This window comes from Macaca nemestrina, chromosome 5 (genome assembly GCF_043159975.1).
Source record: "Macaca nemestrina isolate mMacNem1 chromosome 5, mMacNem.hap1, whole genome shotgun sequence".
Classification (NCBI taxonomy): Eukaryota; Metazoa; Chordata; class Mammalia; order Primates; family Cercopithecidae; genus Macaca; species Macaca nemestrina.
The window spans coordinates 139,401,323-139,420,246 of NC_092129.1; the positions used below are offsets into that span (position 1 = coordinate 139,401,323).

Below are 18,924 nucleotides of genomic sequence, written 5' to 3' on the forward strand. Positions count from 1 at the left end.
TCTAAAGTCTCAGATGCTCTCCTTTATTCCTTTTTGTAGCTCTGTTAGTGCCCATTGAATGTCTCACACAAAATAAATGCTTTTAAAATGTGTCCCAAACCTGTACATTAAAAGGAATTTAAGGCTGGGCACAGTGGCTCATGCCCGTAATCCCAGCATTTTGGGAGGCTGAGGCAGGAGGATTGCTTGAGCCCAGGAGTTCCAGACAAGCCTGGGCAACCTAGTGAGACCTCCTCTCTCTGGAAAATAAAAATAAATTTAACAAAAATTAGCCAGGTGTGGTGGCGTGCTCCTGTGGCCCCAGCTACTCAGGAAGCTGAGGTGAGAGGATCGCTTGAGCCTAGGAGGTTGAGGCTACAGTGAGTCATGATCATGCCACTGCATGCCAGTGTGCCAGAGCAAGATCCTGTCTCAAAAAAATAAATAAAAGGGACTTCAAAGATAAATAAAAATAGGTAAGGTTAAACTATACTGTCTAAAAATGCACATTTGGGTGATAAAACCATAATGAAATACAAGGAAGTTTAATGATGTCCTTCCTTTTTGTCCTCACTATAAAAGTAAGGGCAGTGGTTACTTCTGGAGGGAGTAAGGGGGCTGTTTGGCATGGTGCACATGGAAACTACTTCTAGGTAGTTGAAGATCTATTTTGAGATGAGATGGGTGGGAATCACAGGAGTGTTTGTCTTATAATAATTCATTTGTTTAGGTGGTTTTCTGTAGCTGGGTTTGATTTTATAATGAAAGTATAATTTTATTGGTACGCCTCTGCATGAATGAATGAATGATAAATGATAAATACATCTGGGCATTGAGTATCAACGGTTGCTCGCATCAAAACAGAGAGACATCCAGACACTATGTGCCCATGTTAGGATTACACAACACCCCTTGTGAAATAGCCAAATTCTACCTGAATCTGATTAAGTCTCTGCATCCAACTCTAATGTACAGGAAATAAGGAATATAGAGGAACATATTCAGTGACATCACAGGGATATAATTGGCAAACTTCAGACTGAAGGAAACTGCAGGATGAGAGAGAGAAAGAGAGAATATACGGGGGAAATGTATATATTATAGACTTAAAAGGCATGTCAACCAATCATAATATGTGGATCTTGATTTTAAACAAATAAATTACAAAATTTTAAGACAAGAAATTTGAACATGAATGGAATATTTGATGATATTAAGAAAATCTTGTTAAATTTTTTAGCTATGATATGATAATAATATTTTAGTTCCTTTTTTTAATAAGATGGTGTCTCACTATGATGGCCAGGTTGGTCTTCAACTCTTGGCCTCAAGCAATCCTCCCACAGTACTAGGGATTACAGGCGTGAGCCACCATGCCCAGCCTTGCTTACATTTTTAGTAAAAAAGAGTTATCTTTTACAGACATATATAAAAATATTTATAAATGAAAAATGTAATCTGAAATTTGCATCAAAATAGTACAGTGAGGAAATTTAGTATGAATACAGATGAAACAAGACTGGCCATAAACTGATAATTATTAAATCTCATACTATTTTCTCTACTTTATATTTTGCTTTGTTAAGAACAGTTTTACTGTTGCGAATGGCAGAATTTCCTTTTTTTTTTTTTTTTTTTTTGAGACAGAGTCTCGCTCTGTCGCCCAGGCTGGAGTGCAGTGGCCGGATCTCAGCTCACTGCAAGCTCCACCTCCCAAGTTCACGCCATTCTCCTGCCTCAGCCTCCCGAGTAGCTGGGACTACAGGCGCCTCCCACCTCGCCCGACTAGTTTTTTGTATTTTTTAGTAGAGACGGGGTTTCACCGTGTCAGCCAGGATGGTCTCGATCTCCTGACCTCATGATCCGCCCGTCTCGGCCTCCCAAAGTGCTGGGATTACAGGCTTGAGCCACCGCGCCCGGCCTCCTTCTTTTTAAAGACTGTTTAATATTCCATTATACACACACACACACACACACACACAAACATACACACACGTAGTGCCACCACATCCAGCTAATTTTTTAAATTTTTTGTAGAGGTGGGGTCCTCCTTGTTGCCCAGGCTTGTCTCAAACTGCTGGGCTCAATCAATCCTCCCACCTCAGCCTCCCAAAGTGCTGTGATTAAAGGCATGAGCCACAGTGCCCGGCCTACTGTAGCTTAATAATATATTTTGAAATCTGACATGAATGAACCTGGAGGGCATTATGGGGAAATAAGCCTGTCACAGAAGGACAAAACTCATATGAAGGATGTATAATGGGCAAACTCATAGAAGCACCCAAGCCTGCCAACAAAACTTGGCCAGGTGTGGTGGCACCTGCCTGTAGTCCCAGCTACTTCGGAGGCTGAGGTGGGAGGATCACTTGAGGGGTCGAGGCTGTAGTGAACTGTGATGCCATGATGGTGCCACTGCACTCTAGCCTGGGTAACAGAGTGAAACCCTGTCTCAAAAAAATAAAAAGAACCCTTCTGTCACTCCCAGAATGTTTTCTCGTGCCCTCTGCAGGCAATTCCTGCTCCCACCCCCAGCCTTAGGCAACAACTGGTCTGCTTTCTGTCTCACCAAACATGCCTTTTCTAGACATGTCAATAGAATCATATGATATGTACTCTTTAGCTATTCTCTGTATCAGCATATAAATTTGACATTTTCCATAATAAAATAATTTTTGTTTAATTGAACAATGACTTACATTTGTATAGCACTTTATTTTTAAAAGGACTTTATTTTTTAGAGCAGTTTTAGGTTCACAGCAATACTGAGCAGAAGGTACAGAGAGTTCCCACACACCTCTGCTTCCACAAATGCACAGCCTCCGCCATTATCAACATCCCCGCTGAAGCGGTACATTTGTTAGACTGATGAACCTACATTGACCATCATTATCACACAAAGTCCATAGACTACATTAGGGTTCACTCTTCATGTTGTACACTCTATGGGTTTGGATAAATATATAATGACATGTACCCACCATTATAGGATCATACAGGGTAATTTTACCACCCTAAAAACTCCCTGAGTACTTTGTGTTTTCTTTTTTCTTTTTTTTTTTTTTCAGACGAGTTTCGCTGTTGTCGCCCAGGCTGGAGTGCAGTGGCGCTATCTCACTCACTCCACCTGCCTTGGCCTCCCAAAGTGCTGGAATTACAGGTGTGAGCCACTGCACCTAGCCTATATTTTCTAATGTGCCTTCACATGCTTCACTGCACCATGCTCAAACCAGGTGAGTAAGGCAGGATAACATTTCTTACCAATTTCATAAATGAGGAAACAGACTTGGAGAGTTTAAGGGACCTGACCAAGGTCACAGAGATAGTAACGGAATTGAGACTGGCCTCCTGGGGCCAGGCACAGTGGCTTATGCCTGTAATCCCAGCACTTTGGGTGAAACCCCGTCTCTACTAAAAATACAAAAATTAGCTGGGTGTGGTGGCACATACCTGTAATCCCAGCTACTCGGAGGCTAAGGCAGGAGAATTGCTTGAACCCAGGAGGCGGAGGTTGCTGTGAGCCAAGATCGCACCACTGTACTCCAGCCTGGGCAACAAGAGTGAAACTCTCTTTCTAAAAAAAAAAAAAAAAAAAAAAAAAGATACAGAGGCAGAAACAAGATGGTGTGTGTGTGTGTGTGTGTGTGTGTGTGTGTCTGTGCATGTGTGTTCCTTGTCTTTGGGGGGAACTGGAGGGAAGGTGTGAGTGAGGATAAGGAGTGTTGGGGAGGTTGCCTATCAAGTCTGCTGGCACCTGAGGCCTCCTTCCTAATCTGTGTATGCATGTTTGTGCGTGCGTGAGAGAGGGCACCCGATGGGGGAGGGACAGGTGTGCAGCTATGTCTTCATGTTTGCCCCATGGTCTGTGTATACATAGCTGGGCCCAGCACAGCAGTGGGCAGAAATACTCTGAAATCTCTGTCTCCCCTTTGTATCTTAGCATTAAAAATATACATATTGCTGTATCTTCTCTGCAATGGCACACTTCAGTACTTTAATAGTTATCTTTCAGGAAGAATACGGAAGAAAACACTGATGGAGCTTTCCTCTGGGGAGTGGGGCTGGGGTCTCAGGACTTTCTTTCCACTGCATACTATCTCATTCCATTTGAAGGTTTTGTCATATATTTGTGATTGTCATAATAAAATGAGGGTGAAATCAGTACTAGTGAACAATGAGTGCTTGCCTGTCTCCCTGAATATACTGCCTCTATCAACCTGCTTACTATAGGGCTGAGCAGACTACGAAGTGCTGTGAAATTCATCCTCTCATTTAAACCACTAATTCATTCAACAAACGTTTAATAAATGTTTCTTATGTGCCAGGCATGGTTCTAGAAACTGGGGATAGGCTAGGCACAGTGGCTCACACCTGTAATCCCAGTACTTTGGGAGGCTGAGGTGGGAGGATCACTTGAGCCCAGGAGTTTAAGATAAGCCTGGGCAACATAATGAGACCCCATTTCTACAAAAAATTAGCCAGGCATGGTGGCACTCGCCTGTAGTCCCAGCTATTCAGGAGGATGAGAAGGGAGCATTGCTTGAGCCCAAGAGTTTGAGGCTGCAGTGAGCTGTGACCATGACACTGCACTCAAGCCTGGGTGATAGAGCAAGACACCATCTCTTAATAAAGAAAAGGAAAGAAAGAAAGGAAAGAAAGAGAAGAAAGAAAAAAAGGAAGAAAGAAAGAAGGAAGGGAGGGAGGAAGGAAGGAAGGAAGGAAGAGAGAGAGAAAGAAAGAAAAAGAAAAGAAGAAAGAAAAGAGAGAGGGAGGGAAGGAAAGGAAGAGAGAGAGAGGAAGGAAGAAAGGAAGGAAAAGAAAGAAAGAAAAGAAAAGAAAGAAAGAAGGAAAGGAAGGAAGGAAGAAGAAAGAAGGAAAGAAAGAAAGGAGAGAAAGAGAACGAATGCAGGAATACAGCAGTGAACAACCTTCTACTGGGTATAGAAAAACATGCAACATAATTAATAAGTTATATGGTGCATGAGAAGGAGAAAAGGCAAGGTAGGGAAGGGTGATAGAGAGAACTGGGGGATGGAGGGCTGCCATATTGAATAGGGTGGTCAGGGAAGGTAAAGTGTCAACAAAGACTTTAAGGAAATGAGGAGTGAGCCAGGAAGCCACCTGGGAGAACAGGGTTCCAGGCAGAGGGAACAGCAAATGCAAAGACTCTGACGCAAGGGCATGGCTGACATGCTTAAGTAACAGCCAGGAAGCCAGTGAGGTGGCAGAGAAGTGAATGAAAATAATAGGAACTGGAGTTAGGGAGGTAAGAGGGTGATAGGATCATCTGGAGCCTTGTGAACTACTGTGGGGTTTTCAGTTTTTACCCCAAGTGAGATGGGAATCATTGGAGGGTTTTGAGCAGAGGAAGGTCTTGACCTACATCACTCTAGCTGCTGAGTGGAAAGCAGACTGTAGCAGGGAAGGGTAAGGGAGGTGTATAGAGAACCCTTGACATAAGTCATTCCATCTTAGAAAAAGACTCCATCACTGGGCGCATTCGCTCATGCCTGTAATCCCAGCACTTTGGGAGGCTGAGGTGGGGGATTGTTTGGGCCTAGGAGTTTTGAGACCAGTCCTAGAAACATAGTAAGACCTCATCGCTACACTTTTTTTTTTTTTTTTTTTGAGATGAAGTCTCACTCTGTTGCCCAGGCTGGAGTGCAGTGGTGTGATCTCGGCTCACTGCAACCTCTGCCTCCCAGGTTCAAGAGATTCTCCAGCCTCAGACTCTGGGGTAGCTGGCACTATAGGTGTGTGCCATCATGCCCAGCTAACTTTTTGTATTTTTAGTAGAGATGGGGTTTCACTGCGTTAGCCAGGATGGTTTCGATCTCCTGACCTCGTGATCTGCCCATGTCGGCCTCCCAGAGTGCTGAGATTACAGGCGTGAGCCACAGTGCTTGGCCAATTTTTTTTTTTTTAATTAGCTCAGCATGGTGGTATGTGCCTGTAGTCCTAGCTACTCAGGAAGCTGAGGTGGGAGGATTCCTTGAACCCACGAGTTTGGGGCTACAGTGAGCAATGATCGTGAGACTGCAGTGAGCAATGATTGTGCCTCTGCACTCCAGTGTGGGCGACAGGCACCTTGTCCCAAAAAATAATAAATAAATAAAGTTTTAAAAAACTCCATCTTACATTTCAAAAGGCATTCAAAAGCCAACAGGGTCCAGATGTTCACCTAACCAACGGAGACAACACCCAACCAGATAAGGGCATCGCCCTTTACTATAAGTCCTCATCAGAGGACTCAAGGGCCATAAAATGAGCAGGACTTTAGCGGCTAGACACCGCCACCTTAACAGACTGAGTCTTGCTATCACTTGTGACCAGCACCTGGTGTCTGCCTCTGAAGGCTCTGCTCAAATCAAGGACTGTTCCTTGCAAGCCCTTGACGACTATCCCCATCAGGCCAGGACTCTGTCCATAACACTCTCCTTGGACTGGTTCGTTAACCCCTTTTCTCTTGATGTTAAATGTTCCTGTGTTTGATGTGAAATTTTCATCTGTAACATTTATATCCTTATATCCTTACATATAATACTATGTGTGGTTTGCAAGACAGTCTGACCTGTGGAGTGGCTCCAGCCTGCATGCCCACGGCTCTGACTACCAAGTGAACAGGTGGTCTTAAGAAGAACTGCCTTCTTGGGAACTCCATGTGGTGCCTAACTTTTGTGATTGAAATAGCATCAATAAAAACCCGACCTTATGGGTAGACACAAAGGTGGGTGGACCTGGTTCTGTATGACGTTGGGCAGCTCGGGACATGGGGAGACCTGTTAGGAGGCTTCGGAGAGCCGGGAGGAGGCTTAGACCAGGGTAGTGGCCCTGTAGGTGGTCGTGAGATTTCAGATTTAGAAGGAGGAATCTACACGAGTTGCCAATGGATGGGACGCAGAGTTTGAGAGAAAGGGAACGATCCAGATGACTCCGAGGGTCTTGGGCCTGAGCAGCTGGGAGGATGCAACTGGGAAAGATGGCGGGGAGGCGGGGAGCAGAAGCTGGTGAGGTGGGGAAGTTCTGCTTGGACAAGGTCAAGTTAAGGTGCGTATTAGGCATCCGAACGTCAAGTCCGGGAAGGGTGTGTTTCAGAGAGGGTCCCGGTTGGATCGACTCAGCAGCCGATCTCTGCGCTGGGCCGGGCGGGGTCACGTGGCCGCGGGCTGGCGCCCCCTGGCGCGGGAGAGCGCGGGCGGCTGGGGAATGGCTGCTGCCAGGGTGCGGGGGCGCAGCAAGAGTGAGGAGCTGGGGGAGTCTGGCCGCCCGGCCCTGTACTTCTGCGGGAGCATTCGCGGCGGACGCGAGGACAGGACGCTGTACGAGCGGATCGTGTCTCGGCTGCGGCGATTCGGAACAGTGCTCACCGAGCACGTGGCGGCCGCCGAGCTGGGCGCGCGCGGTGAGGCCCTGGGGACGCGGGCTGCGGGGACGCGGGCGGGAGCCTGGCTGGGCTGGCGGGGTCCCGGCCTGATACCGCGGCAGCTGCGCTCCCGGTGCCAGGAGCCCGCCCTGCTACCCCGGTGCTCCATCCAGCGCCCCAGTCTGAGAAGGCCGGGGCTCGGACTGCGTGGGTCCCAGCAAGCCTGCGAGTGTGAGGCATTCTCAGCATTATCTTGACCTTTGGTTCCTTCTTGGAGAACTCTGTCTTCAGCTGCTTTCAGAGCGTTTGTAGGGTGCAACAGAAAGAAGGTGGATTGGGCTGCTTTGCCTGGGCTCAGTTCCCACTTCACCCGCTGGAATCTTTTCCACCACCCAACACGAAAGGTATCCTCCTGCCTCCCCACCAAGTTTTTATTTGTTTTGTTTTGTTTTTGAGACGGAATCTCACTCTGTCGCCCAGGCTGGAGTGCAGTTGAACGATCTCCTCCCGGGTTTAAGCGATTCTCTTGCCTCAGCCTCCCGAGTAGCTGGGACTACAGGCACGCACCACCACACCCGGCTACTTTTTGTACTTTTAGTAGAGACGGGGTTTCACCATATTGGACAGGCTCGTTTCGAACTCCTGAACTCAGGTGATCCGCCCTCCTCAGCTTCCCAAAGTGCTGGGATTACAGGCATGCGCCACCGCCCAGCGCCTGCCTCTCCTTTTTCTGTGAAGACATCAGCACTCTCTTAGACCCGGCTGACCCCAGTTCTCGCTATTACTCTCACGTTTTTGTTTTGTTGATACAAGGGCCTCTCTGCCGCCCAGGCTGGAGTGCAGTGGTGTGATCATAGCTCACTGCAGCCTCGGCCTCCTAGACTCACGATCCTCCAGCCTCAGCCTCCTATTAGCAAGGGCTGCAGGGGCACGACACCATGCCTGGCTAATTTTCAAAATTTTTCTGTAGAGATCAGGAGTCTCACTGTGTTACCCAGTCTGGTCCTGACCTCCTAGCCTCAAGTGATCCTCCTGCCTCGGGCCTCCTGAAGTGCTGGCACTATAGGTGTGAGCCCCCACGCTGGCCTCAGGTTCTCTTTCAGGCTGTTATTGTGTTCTGCTCCTGGCTGCTGGGTTTTTCTTTTTCCTTTTTTCTATTTATTTATTTATTTAGAAACAGTCTTGTTCCATTACCCATGCTGGAGTGCAGTGGCAAAATCTCAGCTCACTGCCAACCTCTGCCTCCCAGGTTTGAGTGATCCTCCCACCTCAGCCTCCCAAGTAGCTGGGACTACAGGTGTGCGCCACCACACATGGTTAATTTCTGTATTTTTATAGGGATGGGATTTTGCCATGTTGGCCAGGCTGGTCTTGAACTCCTGAGCCCAAGTGATCTGCCTGCCTTGGCCTCCCAAAGTGTTGGGATTACAGACATGAGCCACTGAGTCTGGCTGGATTTCTCTAAAGCATACTTTGATGTGCTGGTCTGGAATCTTGCAGATCCTTCTAGTTTGAAAATTGTATCTTGAATGCTTGTGCTTCTGCTAAGAAAACCTTAAGTGGTTTCCACTTACCCTACCCAAGAGCAGACCCACAATTTGTGGGACCTCATGCAGTTCTGGGAGACCTCTTTAAAAAGACAAAAATCACAATACAAAGTTGCTGATGGTTTGGAAAGGGCCTGTGCAAATGGAGGACCCTGAAGCTTATAGCTCATTAGTTCATGGTATATCCAGACTGCCTGGTGGCTCTCCAGGTCTTTAGTGTTATCTGAGGGAGCCTGTTAAAGATGCAGGTTCTGATCATCTGGGATAAAGCCTTCGAATCTGTACTTTCTTTTCCCCCTGAAGACAACAGTCTTGCTGTGTCGCCTAGGCTGGAGTGCAGTGGAGTGATCTCCACTCACTGCAACCTCCACCTCCCAGGTTTAAGCAATTCTCCTGCCTCAGCCTCCCAAGTAGCTGGTATTACAGGTACCTGCCACCACGCCTGGCTAATTTTTAAATTTTTAGTAGAGATGGGGTTTCACCATGTTGGCCAGACTGGTCTCGAACTCCTGACCTTGTGAGCCTACTGCCTTGGCCTCCCAAAGTGCCAGGATTACAGGCGTAAGCCACTGCACCCGGCCCGAATCTGTACTTTTTTTTTTTTTTTGAGACAGAGTTTTGCTCTTTGCCCAGGCTGGAGTGCAGTGGTGTAATCTCGGCTCATTGCAACCTCCGCCTTCTGGGTTCAAATGATTCTCCTGCTCCAGCCTCCCGAGTTGCTGGGATTACAGGTGTGCACCACCATGCCCAGCTAATTTTTGTATGTTTAGTAGAGACGGGGTTTCACCATGTTGACCAGGCTGGTCTTGAACTCCTGACCTCAAGTGATCCACCCGCCTCAGCCTCCCAAAGTGCTGGGATTGCAGGCATGAGCCACCATGCCCGGCCCTGGAATCTGTACTTCTAACAAGCTCCCCAGTGGTCCTAACCTGATGTGGTGGGCCGAGCCTCACCATCCTGGAAGATAACATTTAATCAAGCTAGGACCTGAGATCCCTACCTTCTGGGCCCAGGATGCCTCTCCTACTTTTGGCTAAGTGCCCATGCACCTTTCCCTAATCATTCTCATGTGCTGCCCATGTTCTCATTTGGCCCTAATCACACACATCCCACCTTGCACAGGGCTGAATTTTTCTTTTTGTGGCTATTTCATTTCCTCGCTGCTTTGACGAGATCGTCATGTTGGGTCAGGTCATCTAGCACAAGGCTCTCGCCCTCCTAAGCAGGGTAGCAGGGTGGGTATAGACATGCAAGGGCATAGGAGTTACGAGGACAGCATGAGGCATGTCCCTGACCAGCTTTCCCTCAACACAGGGGAAGAGGCTGCTGGGGGTGACAGGCTCATCCATGAGCGGGACCTGGCGTGGCTGCAGCAGGCGGATGGTGAGTGGCACTCCCTCCTTCCAGCACCTAACTCCTCTGGAGTGCTGGGTTCCCCTGGACATCCCAGCCTCCACACCTAGAAGGGACTCCCAGAGTTCCCTCCTCACCACAGCCACATCGCCATCTTCCTTATGAACCCCAAGTGCCCCCAATGCTGAGGCTTCCTCTCGTCTTTCTTCCCAGTGGTCGTGGCAGAAGTGACACAGCCATCCCTGGGTGTAGGCTATGAGCTGGGCCGGGCTGTGGCCTTCAACAAGCGGATCCTATGCCTGTTCCGCCCGCAGTCTGGCCGCGGTGAGCACCCCAAGCCTCCCTCCTGGCTTTCTGTGGACCCAGCCCTCAGCTCCTTCCCTGGTGGGCTCTGAGCACCGAGCCTCCCTCAACAGGGAAGGGGGAAGGGAGCTGTGAGGGTGGGGATGGGAGGCAGCTCCACCTTTCCCTGCCCTTTCCAGTGCTTTCGGCCATGATCCGGGGAGCAGCAGATGGCTCTCGGTTCCAGGTGTGGGACTATGAGGAGGGAGAGGTGGAGGCGCTGCTGGATCGATACTTCGAGGCTGATCCTCCAGGGCAGATGGCTGCCTCCCCTGACCCACCCACTTGACTTAATCTCACTTTCTTAAATTCTTCTGTTCTCAGACACTGCTCTAAGTACCATTCCTTCCTCTTAGCCCCAGGAGCAAATTAAAAGGTACAGTTAAAATCCTAACTTTCTGTCTGAGTCCTGCCACACTTCACTTCAAGATAGATGCTTTAGAAATCTCTAGGCCGAGAGGAGGACAACTCCAAATGTCCTCAAGCCCCTTCCTCCCCAGGAACACTTAAGAATTGGGAGGAGGGTCGGGCGCGGTGGCTCACGCCTGTGATCCTAGTACTTTGGGAGGTTGAAGTGGGCGGATCACAAGGTCAGGAGATCGAGACCATCCTGGCTAACACGATAAAACCCCGTCTCTACTAAAAATGCAAAAAATTAGCCAGGCGTGGTGGCGGGTGCCTGTAGTCCCAGCTATTCGGGAGGCTGAGGCAGGAGAATGGCGTGAACTCACGAGGTGGAGCTTGCAGTGAGCCAAGAGTTGGGAGGAAAGGCTGGGTGCAGTGGCTCACGCCTGTAATCCCAACACTTTGAGAGGCCGAGGCGGGCGGATCACGTGAGCTCAAGAGTTTGAGACCAGCCTGGCCAACATGGGAAACCCCATCTCTACTAAAAATACAAAAATTAGATGGGCATGGTGATGCATGGCTGTAATCCCAGCTACTCAGGAGGCTGAGGCAGGAGAATCGCTTGAACCCGGGAGGCGGAGGCTGCAGTGAGCCAAGATCAAGCCATTGCACTCCAGCCTGGGGGACAAAAGCAAAACTCCATCTCAGAACCAAAAAAAAAAAAAAGAGTTGGGAGGAAGGTTGTTCCTGGGGGTGGCCACCCCGCTCTGTCTCCTCTGAACTGGGCTGGGGCTGCACCTGGCCCTTTCCATGCCAACCTTCACTTCCCTTTATCAGCTTAGGTCAGATGAGTCTGCTCTGAGCCTTCTCGGAGGATAGAAGAGTCCAGAGGTCTAAAGGAAACAGTAAAGATTAGGGGTGTGGGTGGATGTGGGGCCAGGGCAGTGGCAACTGATTGGCCCCTGGTGAAGCTGTCAGCCTGCTCCGAGACGTGTGTGAGAAAGAGGCCTTTATTCAATAAACAGAAAGAGGCACTGCAGACGCTGGGAATCCCCTCCCCATGACAAACAGGGGCAGCTCCCGCCCCCGCAGTCCCGTGACTCTGGGGCGGCTCTAGGTGTTTCCTGCATTTGCCCCCTCAGTCATAGGCCTCATCTTCATCCTCCTCCTCATCACCAAAGAAGAAAGTCTCTTGGTCCAGGTTCTCAGACTCATCGTAGGAGAAGCTGTCATTGTCCAGCTCCTCATCAAACTCATCCTGCTGCCACTCGGGCACATCATCCTCATCGTCTTCCTCCTCCTCTTCCGCCTCTGGCCCTGAGGAGGTCTGGGGCCTAGGGAAAGCCACCACACTCAGCCCGGAGGAGGCTGCCATGTCCCACTGCCTCCTCCATGGCTCTGCCCACCCCACTTACTGACTGCCGGGCACGTTGGGTCCTTTTGTCTCCCAGGCCTCTACTGATGGACTCTGAAGACCAACCCGGAAATCCTGGTGAGCAGACAGAAGGATTTGGGAAGTAGGAGGTAGAGGGCACGGGGCCTTTGGACCCAGCATTCCTGCCACTGATGCTCTGTGAGGGCCAAGCTCTTGCTAGGACTCCTCCCCTCCCAGCACAGCACTTCATGAACCACTGCCTTTGTGAGTTCACTCACGGATGGTCTCCAGAGATACAGGGTACCAGGGTGAGGCACACCACCCTGTGCTTAAAGAGCTTACCGAATCTATGTATGTCTTTTCTGCCCACGTGACTTACTAGTCAGTAAGCAACCAGAGGACAGGATTCAGTTTAGACTCAGCATCAGTGCATTAGAGCTGGAGAGAGCCTGGGAGAGCCCTTGCTCCAGTGACCCCAATCCCCTGATGCCCACTCCTAGGATTTCAAATCCATATCTGGGAAGTATAGTCTGGAAAAGTTCCCCAAGTGATTCTGATAGGCACCTGACCAAATACCCTTGATGTGGGCTAGCCAACTCCTTTATTTTGTAGGAATCCCCAGGAGGTGAAGTGATAGGGTCCAGCAGCATCAGGCAGGTTGGCCTAGGAGCCGGGATGTGCACCCAGGTCTCCTAACATCCATTCACCTGCTTTGCTGCCTTTCCTTCTGGACTCGCCCCAGGGCAGGGGCTGTGCTAGGACAGGAGGACCACAACTCCCGCAGAACGCAGGAGCAGAAGGGGTCTGGGCCAGGGAGTACCTGGGCGGAATGCTGCAGGATGGCAAGCAGCCTCTCCTGGATCCGTCGGAGCAGCTCCATGCCCGTGCTGAGGCAGTCAGCCCGCAGGAGTCGCAGGGAGGAGGCCAGGTCTCTGCACCGCAGCAGGGTCTCCTCTGCAGAGGGAGCAGACAGAGAGGCTCCCTCCCTTCTCATTCTCATCCATTCTTTCCTCCAACAAACACCTATGGAACATCTACCAAGCGCCAGGTGCAGCTCTAGACATTCTCATGAAGCTCCCTAGGGGAGCAGGGTAGAGACAGAAACCAAGAAACATCCGCAAACATCTGCGCCCTTGGGCACCTTACAATGGAGGCTTTCGACCTGAACTTTAACAGCCAGGCAGTGAGAAGGCCGTGAAGAATGAAGAAGAAGAGGAGAGAGGGAAGGTGGGGCTGCGGCTTGACCTGTTTGGGAGGGGCTGGGTTGTGCAGCAGAGGGGAGGAGGCAGGAGGAGGGCCTGGCTGGCAGGGGTGGCTCACCCAGGAGGATCTGCAGGGCATTGGTGTGCAACTCCAGGTTCTCCGTCTGCTGCTCCACCACGTCCATGTACTCTGCGTCCTGGCTGTAGAAGCTGTACACGCAGGCATAGGCCAGCACCTGCAAGGGCTCCCGTCAGCTCTCCCGCCTGCCCTCTCCTCATTCCCTTCATCCAGGCAAGTCCCATGAAAGCAGCCAAGCTCCCCAGACCCCTTTGGCACGCCCCTCCCCTGCCCTCCTCCCCCACCCACTACCACCTTCCGAGCCTGCTCCAGTCCCTGGCAGGCATCATTGAGGAAGGTGAAGGATCTGGGCGGGGGCACTTCATGGATGGCAGACACCCGGTTCCGCAAGTTCACAGCAAATTCCTGTGTGGAGGAAGGTGTATCAGCACCAGCATAGGTGGCGCGGCACCACCTGCCTGGTCAGACCTTCAGCCCACCCGCCTCCACCCCGCCACCCCACCCTGCTTCTGCAGGCATCTACCCGCTGTTTCCTCCCGGCTCACCCGCGCCTGGTGATGGAAAGTGCACCTCTCGTTATAGTCCTGAAACCGCTTCTCCTGGCGAGCTGCCTTGCTTACCTAGCAAGGATATGTTGAGTGGGCTATTGGGTGTTTTGTTTGGACAGGAAGGAGTTAATAAGTGGAAAAGCCAACATTCATGGAGGCCTTTCTATACCTCCCCTGGTTATCTTCATTCAGTCCTTAAGACTGTGTGGGGTAGGTCATATTATTCACCCCTTTCGCAGAGGCTGTTGAGGTTTGGAGAAGCAAATGAACTTGCTCAAAGCCACATGCTAAGCAGCACAGCCAGGCTCTGACTGCAGGGTCCCTGCTCTTTCCTGCTCTGCCCTGCTGCCTCCTGAGAGTGTCTGGCCCTCCCCAGCCTTTCTGTAGCCACCTCGGTATGAGAAGTCCTGTTCTGGAGCTGAAGTTCCCTATGAACAGACTTTCCAGCATCTGCAGGCCCAGGTGGCTGTCTTCCCTGCACTGAGCCTCTGTCCCAACAGCCAGAACGCTGCACTGTGCACGGAGCCTGGTCTGCCCAGGACCTGGTAACAGCACCCCTCCCCAACGGCTCTGGGTCTCTGCCCTCCCCCAGTGCCCAACGCCTTACCATGGCAGAGCAGTTGTAATAGTCTTTGTGATTTGGCTTCCAGGACTTGAGGCAGCGCCAGCAGAATCCATGGTTACATTTGGCACAGGTCATGCTATGGAGGAAGCTGGCTGGTCAAGGACTCCTGCCTCTGGGCAGGGGCGTGCCAGGAATGCCAAGGGCCCAGATGCACCGCTGCTGATGCTGTGGCCTCTGCTCCTGCCCTGATAAGTCTCCTTAGTCATACCCAGCCCTGCTGAATGCACCCCTGCTCAGTGTGGACTTACGAGTGGGAAAAGGAACGTTAAGATCCAGGAAGCCACTGTGGAGGCTGCCACATGAGGGGCAGCTGAGGAACCACCCTCTTTTGCTGAGCTTTACACTAAGCCCGTTCCTCCCTCCTTCTGCCAGGTTTCCTCCTTCCCCTTGCCCTCTGGCTCCCCACAGTACCCCCCTTCTTACTGCAGGCACCCCTCATTCTTCTCAATGGGAGCCTGACAGCTGGGACAGCGCTTGGAGATGAGCTTGGCCAGGTGCTTGCTCTGTGCCTCCACGCTCATGCCGTCATAGTAGCCGCCATCATCAACCCACTGAGACATGTGGCCACAGCTAGCAGGGTAGTGTGCCTAGGGCAAGAGGGCATGGTAGGGACACAGCTAAGTCCCGAGGACAGCACGGCTGGTGTGCACAGGAGAGGGGGGAGCAGGCACAGGTCACAATTGGAAGGCTCCAGGAAGAGGAACAGGGCTCAACTGGGAGGCAGAGGCTGAGGAAGGACAAGTCACAGTCTGTGTGTGTGGCAGGGGGGGGGTCTTAAGCAGGGAAGGAGTGTGAATCCTTGCTCAGGGTCAGGGCCAGTGTGGGACTCCCACCTCAGGGAAGCTACAGTTGAAGCAGGAGGCCCAGCCACACTTGGAGCAGGTGGTCCCACAGCCCAGGCCCTGGCGGCACAGGATGCGGTCGCAGCCCTGGGGGTTGGTGCACCAGGTCAGGTTGGAGCAGCTCTCCACATAGCCACGCAGGAGCGCCTTCTCATACTGTGGAGACGCAGGTGCCACAAGGTGAGGGTATGGCTCTCCAGGATGCCACACCTCCAGGCCCCCAGACCCCGTAGCTCGGCCCACTCCCTGGGGCACACTCCTTTGGCTCTGCACTGGAGCCTCTCTCAGACGAGAGAGGATACCTTGGAGATGACCTCTGGCGAGGAGACGATGGCACGAATGAAGGCTCCGGTGGGCTGGGCGGGGCAGTCGGCAATGGGGCAGGTGCAATTCAAAACAAGGTTCTGCTCTATCCGAGTTGTCAGGTACTCATTCCAGCAAGACTGGGAGGGACAAAAGGAGGGGCTGCTCAGAGACAGTGTGGGAGCAGCACAGGGGGAGTGTCCTGGTAACTAAGGTAGCATCCCTCCTTCCCTTCCCCTCCACTACAACGTGGAAGCCCAGAGACAAGCCTGCCTCTACATCAAACAATGCTGACTCCTCTCTCCGGCTTCACTAAGACTGGCCCAAATTACAGTTGTCTTTGAGGATGGGGTAGGCTGTGTATTTGCCTAATCATAATTACTGTTGGGATGGACAAGGAGAGAATGGGTAAAAATAATCAAGAAAAAGGAGAATGATTCAAATTCTAAGAAAGATATGCAGAGAGCAGGAAGGTCCGAGAGAAAGGAGGCCTGGGAAATGGGTCGCCTGGGTGGCTGACAACACAGCTCTGGTCTCTCCTCCCAACTCCAGTGGCTTATCTCCAATAACTGTCTGGATGCTCCTGTCTCCGACTCACGTCTCCAACAGACCCAGCCTCTTCTCTACAAAACTGACTTGCCCATTGCGTTTCCCCCAAACCCTGATCAACTTGCACCACCGTCCCCCTCGTCACCAGTGTCGGAACCTTCATATCGTTCTCTTGCTCCCATGTCACTCCCCCATCCTAAATCAGGCCATTATCCCCTCATCCCTAAACCACTGTGAGAGCCTGTTCTGATCCATGGTCTCCTCTCCCGGTCTCTCCCCACACCATCCATTTGGTCTATGCATGAGCAGCCGTCACAGCCGTCTGAGCCTCCTACAATACTCCATGAACGACCCCTGCCTCTCACACTGCCTATGGCCATGCTTTCCAAAATGACGGGTCTAAACCCTCAGGAGACCGTGTGTCTGTCATATCAAAGCTGCAGCATAAATGTGAAGCACCTAACTAGATCGTTTTTACTCAAAGTACCAGACCAAAGTAAACAAAACCCTTTCTGCATTGAAACAAACCCAGACAAGGCTGGGAAATTGAATGCAAATTCTTGCATTTTTGAGATAGAACAGGGAAAATTTTCTCTGAATTCAGACCCTACTCTTATAGGCACACTGGTGCCTCAGGATCCCCCTCTGACCTGGCATCTCAGTCTGGGGACCCCCAGCCGCTCTCATGACTATTGTCCAACCCAAGTGGTGGGGCTCACCCTGGGAGCTGTCCTGCTGCTTCTCTTGCATTGCTGCTGTGCCACTCAGCTGTGACTAATGCTGCACGGGCTCCTCCTCAGCAGGGGCTTTTCAATCAGCCTGTTCATCTGCCTGGTTTTCAGGCCCCTTGTCTGTCTGTCTGTCTGTCTCTCTCTCTCTCTCTTTTTTTAGACAGGGTCTCGCTTTGTCACCCACACTGGAGGATAGTGGCACAATCATGGCTCACCGCAGCCTCAATCTCCTGGACTCAAGCAATCCTCCCACCTCAGCCTCCTGAGTAGGTAGGACTATAGGTGTGCACCACCATGCCTGGGTACATTTTTTTTCTATTTTTTGTATTGACAGGGTCTTGCTATGTTGTCTAGGCTGGTCTCAAACTCCTGCGACCCCCCATCTCTATATCTCTACAGGCTTGGTACCCTGGGTCTGCTTCTTTCTCCTTGGGTAAGGCCTGCCAGGCCTCTCCGCTTCATTCCAAATTAAAAAATCCACTGTCTACCTGCCAGTTCCACACAGGTGTCCAACAAGCAGCTCAAATTTCACAGGGCCACAACAGAGTAAAGATGACACATGCCATCCACCCAGATGCTCAGGTCAAAAGCACAGGAACCATCCTTGATTCCCCTCTCTGAAGCCCCTAAATCTAACCCCACCAAATCCCATCAGCTTCACTTCCAAATGTGTCCCAATCTGCCCTCTCTCATCGCCACTGCCCCTAGTCCAAACTACTACCATCTCTTGCCTCTAGTACGACAGTCACCAAATGGGCATCTCTGCTTCCACTCTTGCTCCATCCAAGCCTTTTCTCCATATAACAGCAGAAGCAATCTTTTAAAAACTGTAGGGCCAGGTGCAGTGGCTCATGCCTGTAATCCCAGCACTTTGGGAGGCTGAGGCAGGTAGATCATGAGGTCAGGAGATCGAGACCATCCTGGCTAACACTGTGAAACCCCGTCTCTACTAAAAATACAAAAAATTAGCTGGGTATGGTGGCAGGCACCTATAGTCCCAGCTACTCAGGAGGCTGAGGCAGAAGAATTGCTTGAACCTAGGAGGCGGAAGTTGCAGTGAGCTGAGATCGCGCCCCTGCACACTAGCCTGGGCGACAGAGTGAGACTCCATCTCAAAAAATAATAATAAAATAAAAATAAATAAATAAAATAAATATAAATATAAACCAGATCATATCACTATTCCACTTAAACCCACCATGCCTTCTCATAAAATAAAATCTACTGTCAGGCTGGGCATAGTGGCTTATGCCTGTAATTCCAGCACTTTGGGAGATCAAGACGGGAGGATTGCTTGAGACTGCCAAAATTCAAATCCTGACCTTTGGCAAATTACTTCACCTCCAAGTGTCTCCCTCTGTCATGAAAAATGGCAGTAACAAAAATACCTACCTCATATAACTAGTATGAGAATTAAGTAAAATAATGCATGTAAACAGCACAATGCCTGGCTCAGAGTGAGCTCCCATCAATATTATTAGCCCTCTGGTCACTTCTTGCTGGGATTTTTTTCAATACCTCATTTAGCACCCAGTGCTATGCACATAAGTCCATGAGAAATATTTGTTGAATGAAAAAATGGAAGTGTAAAGGAAATAATTAAGAACCTGGGGAAAAGGGAGCATAAGCAACTATGTGAGAGGAGGAGCCAGAAGCAGAGCCAAAGGGAAAGAGAAAAGGAGAATACACACACACACACACGCATGCATGTGCACACAAGCACATGCAGACACGTCTATCACCC

At 50.7% G+C, this 18,924-nt stretch overlaps 2 protein-coding genes across 5 annotated transcripts in view; one reads left to right on the forward strand and one right to left on the reverse strand.

Annotated features, from left to right (window-relative positions):
* The first annotated feature begins 7,141 nt into the window (after positions 1 to 7,141).
* LOC105489578 (2'-deoxynucleoside 5'-phosphate N-hydrolase 1) lies at positions 7,142 to 10,975 on the forward strand. Its single transcript, XM_011754474.3, has 4 exons — positions 7,142 to 7,378; positions 10,201 to 10,269; positions 10,453 to 10,563; positions 10,722 to 10,975. The coding sequence occupies exons 1-4, from the start codon at positions 7,183 to 7,185 to the stop codon at positions 10,868 to 10,870; spliced, it is 525 nt and encodes a 174-aa protein (XP_011752776.1). The 5' UTR covers positions 7,142 to 7,182; the 3' UTR covers positions 10,871 to 10,975.
* Positions 10,976 to 11,918: 943 nt separating this feature from the next.
* Positions 11,919 to 18,924, reverse strand: part of LOC105489579 (cullin 9) — a 44,772-nt gene continuing 37,766 nt past the window's right edge. For 3 of the 4 annotated variants that reach the window (XM_011754476.3, XM_011754475.3, XM_011754477.2), the window contains 10 exons: positions 15,900 to 16,040; positions 15,589 to 15,753; positions 15,179 to 15,342; positions 14,738 to 14,831; positions 14,128 to 14,202; positions 13,877 to 13,987; positions 13,622 to 13,739; positions 13,122 to 13,255; positions 12,342 to 12,415; positions 11,919 to 12,260 (listed from right to left, as the gene is read on the reverse strand). In XM_011754476.3, coding sequence (XP_011752778.1) covers positions 12,065 to 12,260; positions 12,342 to 12,415; positions 13,122 to 13,255; positions 13,622 to 13,739; positions 13,877 to 13,987; positions 14,128 to 14,202; positions 14,738 to 14,831; positions 15,179 to 15,342; positions 15,589 to 15,753; positions 15,900 to 16,040 — 1,272 coding nt within the window. In that variant the 3' untranslated portion in view covers positions 11,919 to 12,064. Of the gene's footprint in view, positions 12,261 to 12,341; positions 12,416 to 13,121; positions 13,256 to 13,621; positions 13,740 to 13,876; positions 13,988 to 14,127; positions 14,226 to 14,737; positions 14,832 to 15,178; positions 15,343 to 15,588; positions 15,754 to 15,899; positions 16,041 to 18,924 lie in introns of those variants that run through there. The other variant, XR_011623699.1, reaches the window with a different exon arrangement.

What these genes read in the sequence shown, in the direction of transcription:
- LOC105489578 (XM_011754474.3), top strand. Translation starts at nt 7,183, where the DNA reads ATGGCTGCTGCCAGGGTGCGGGGGCGCAGCAAGAGTGAGGAGCTGGGG. An exon ending in CGCCGAGCTGGGCGCGCGCG is followed by an intron (nt 7,379 to 10,200) that starts GTGAGGCCCTGG and finishes CCCTCAACACAG; the next exon opens with GGGAAGAGGCTGCTGGGGGT. An exon ending in CCGCCCGCAGTCTGGCCGCG is followed by an intron (nt 10,564 to 10,721) that starts GTGAGCACCCCA and finishes TGCCCTTTCCAG; the next exon opens with TGCTTTCGGCCATGATCCGG.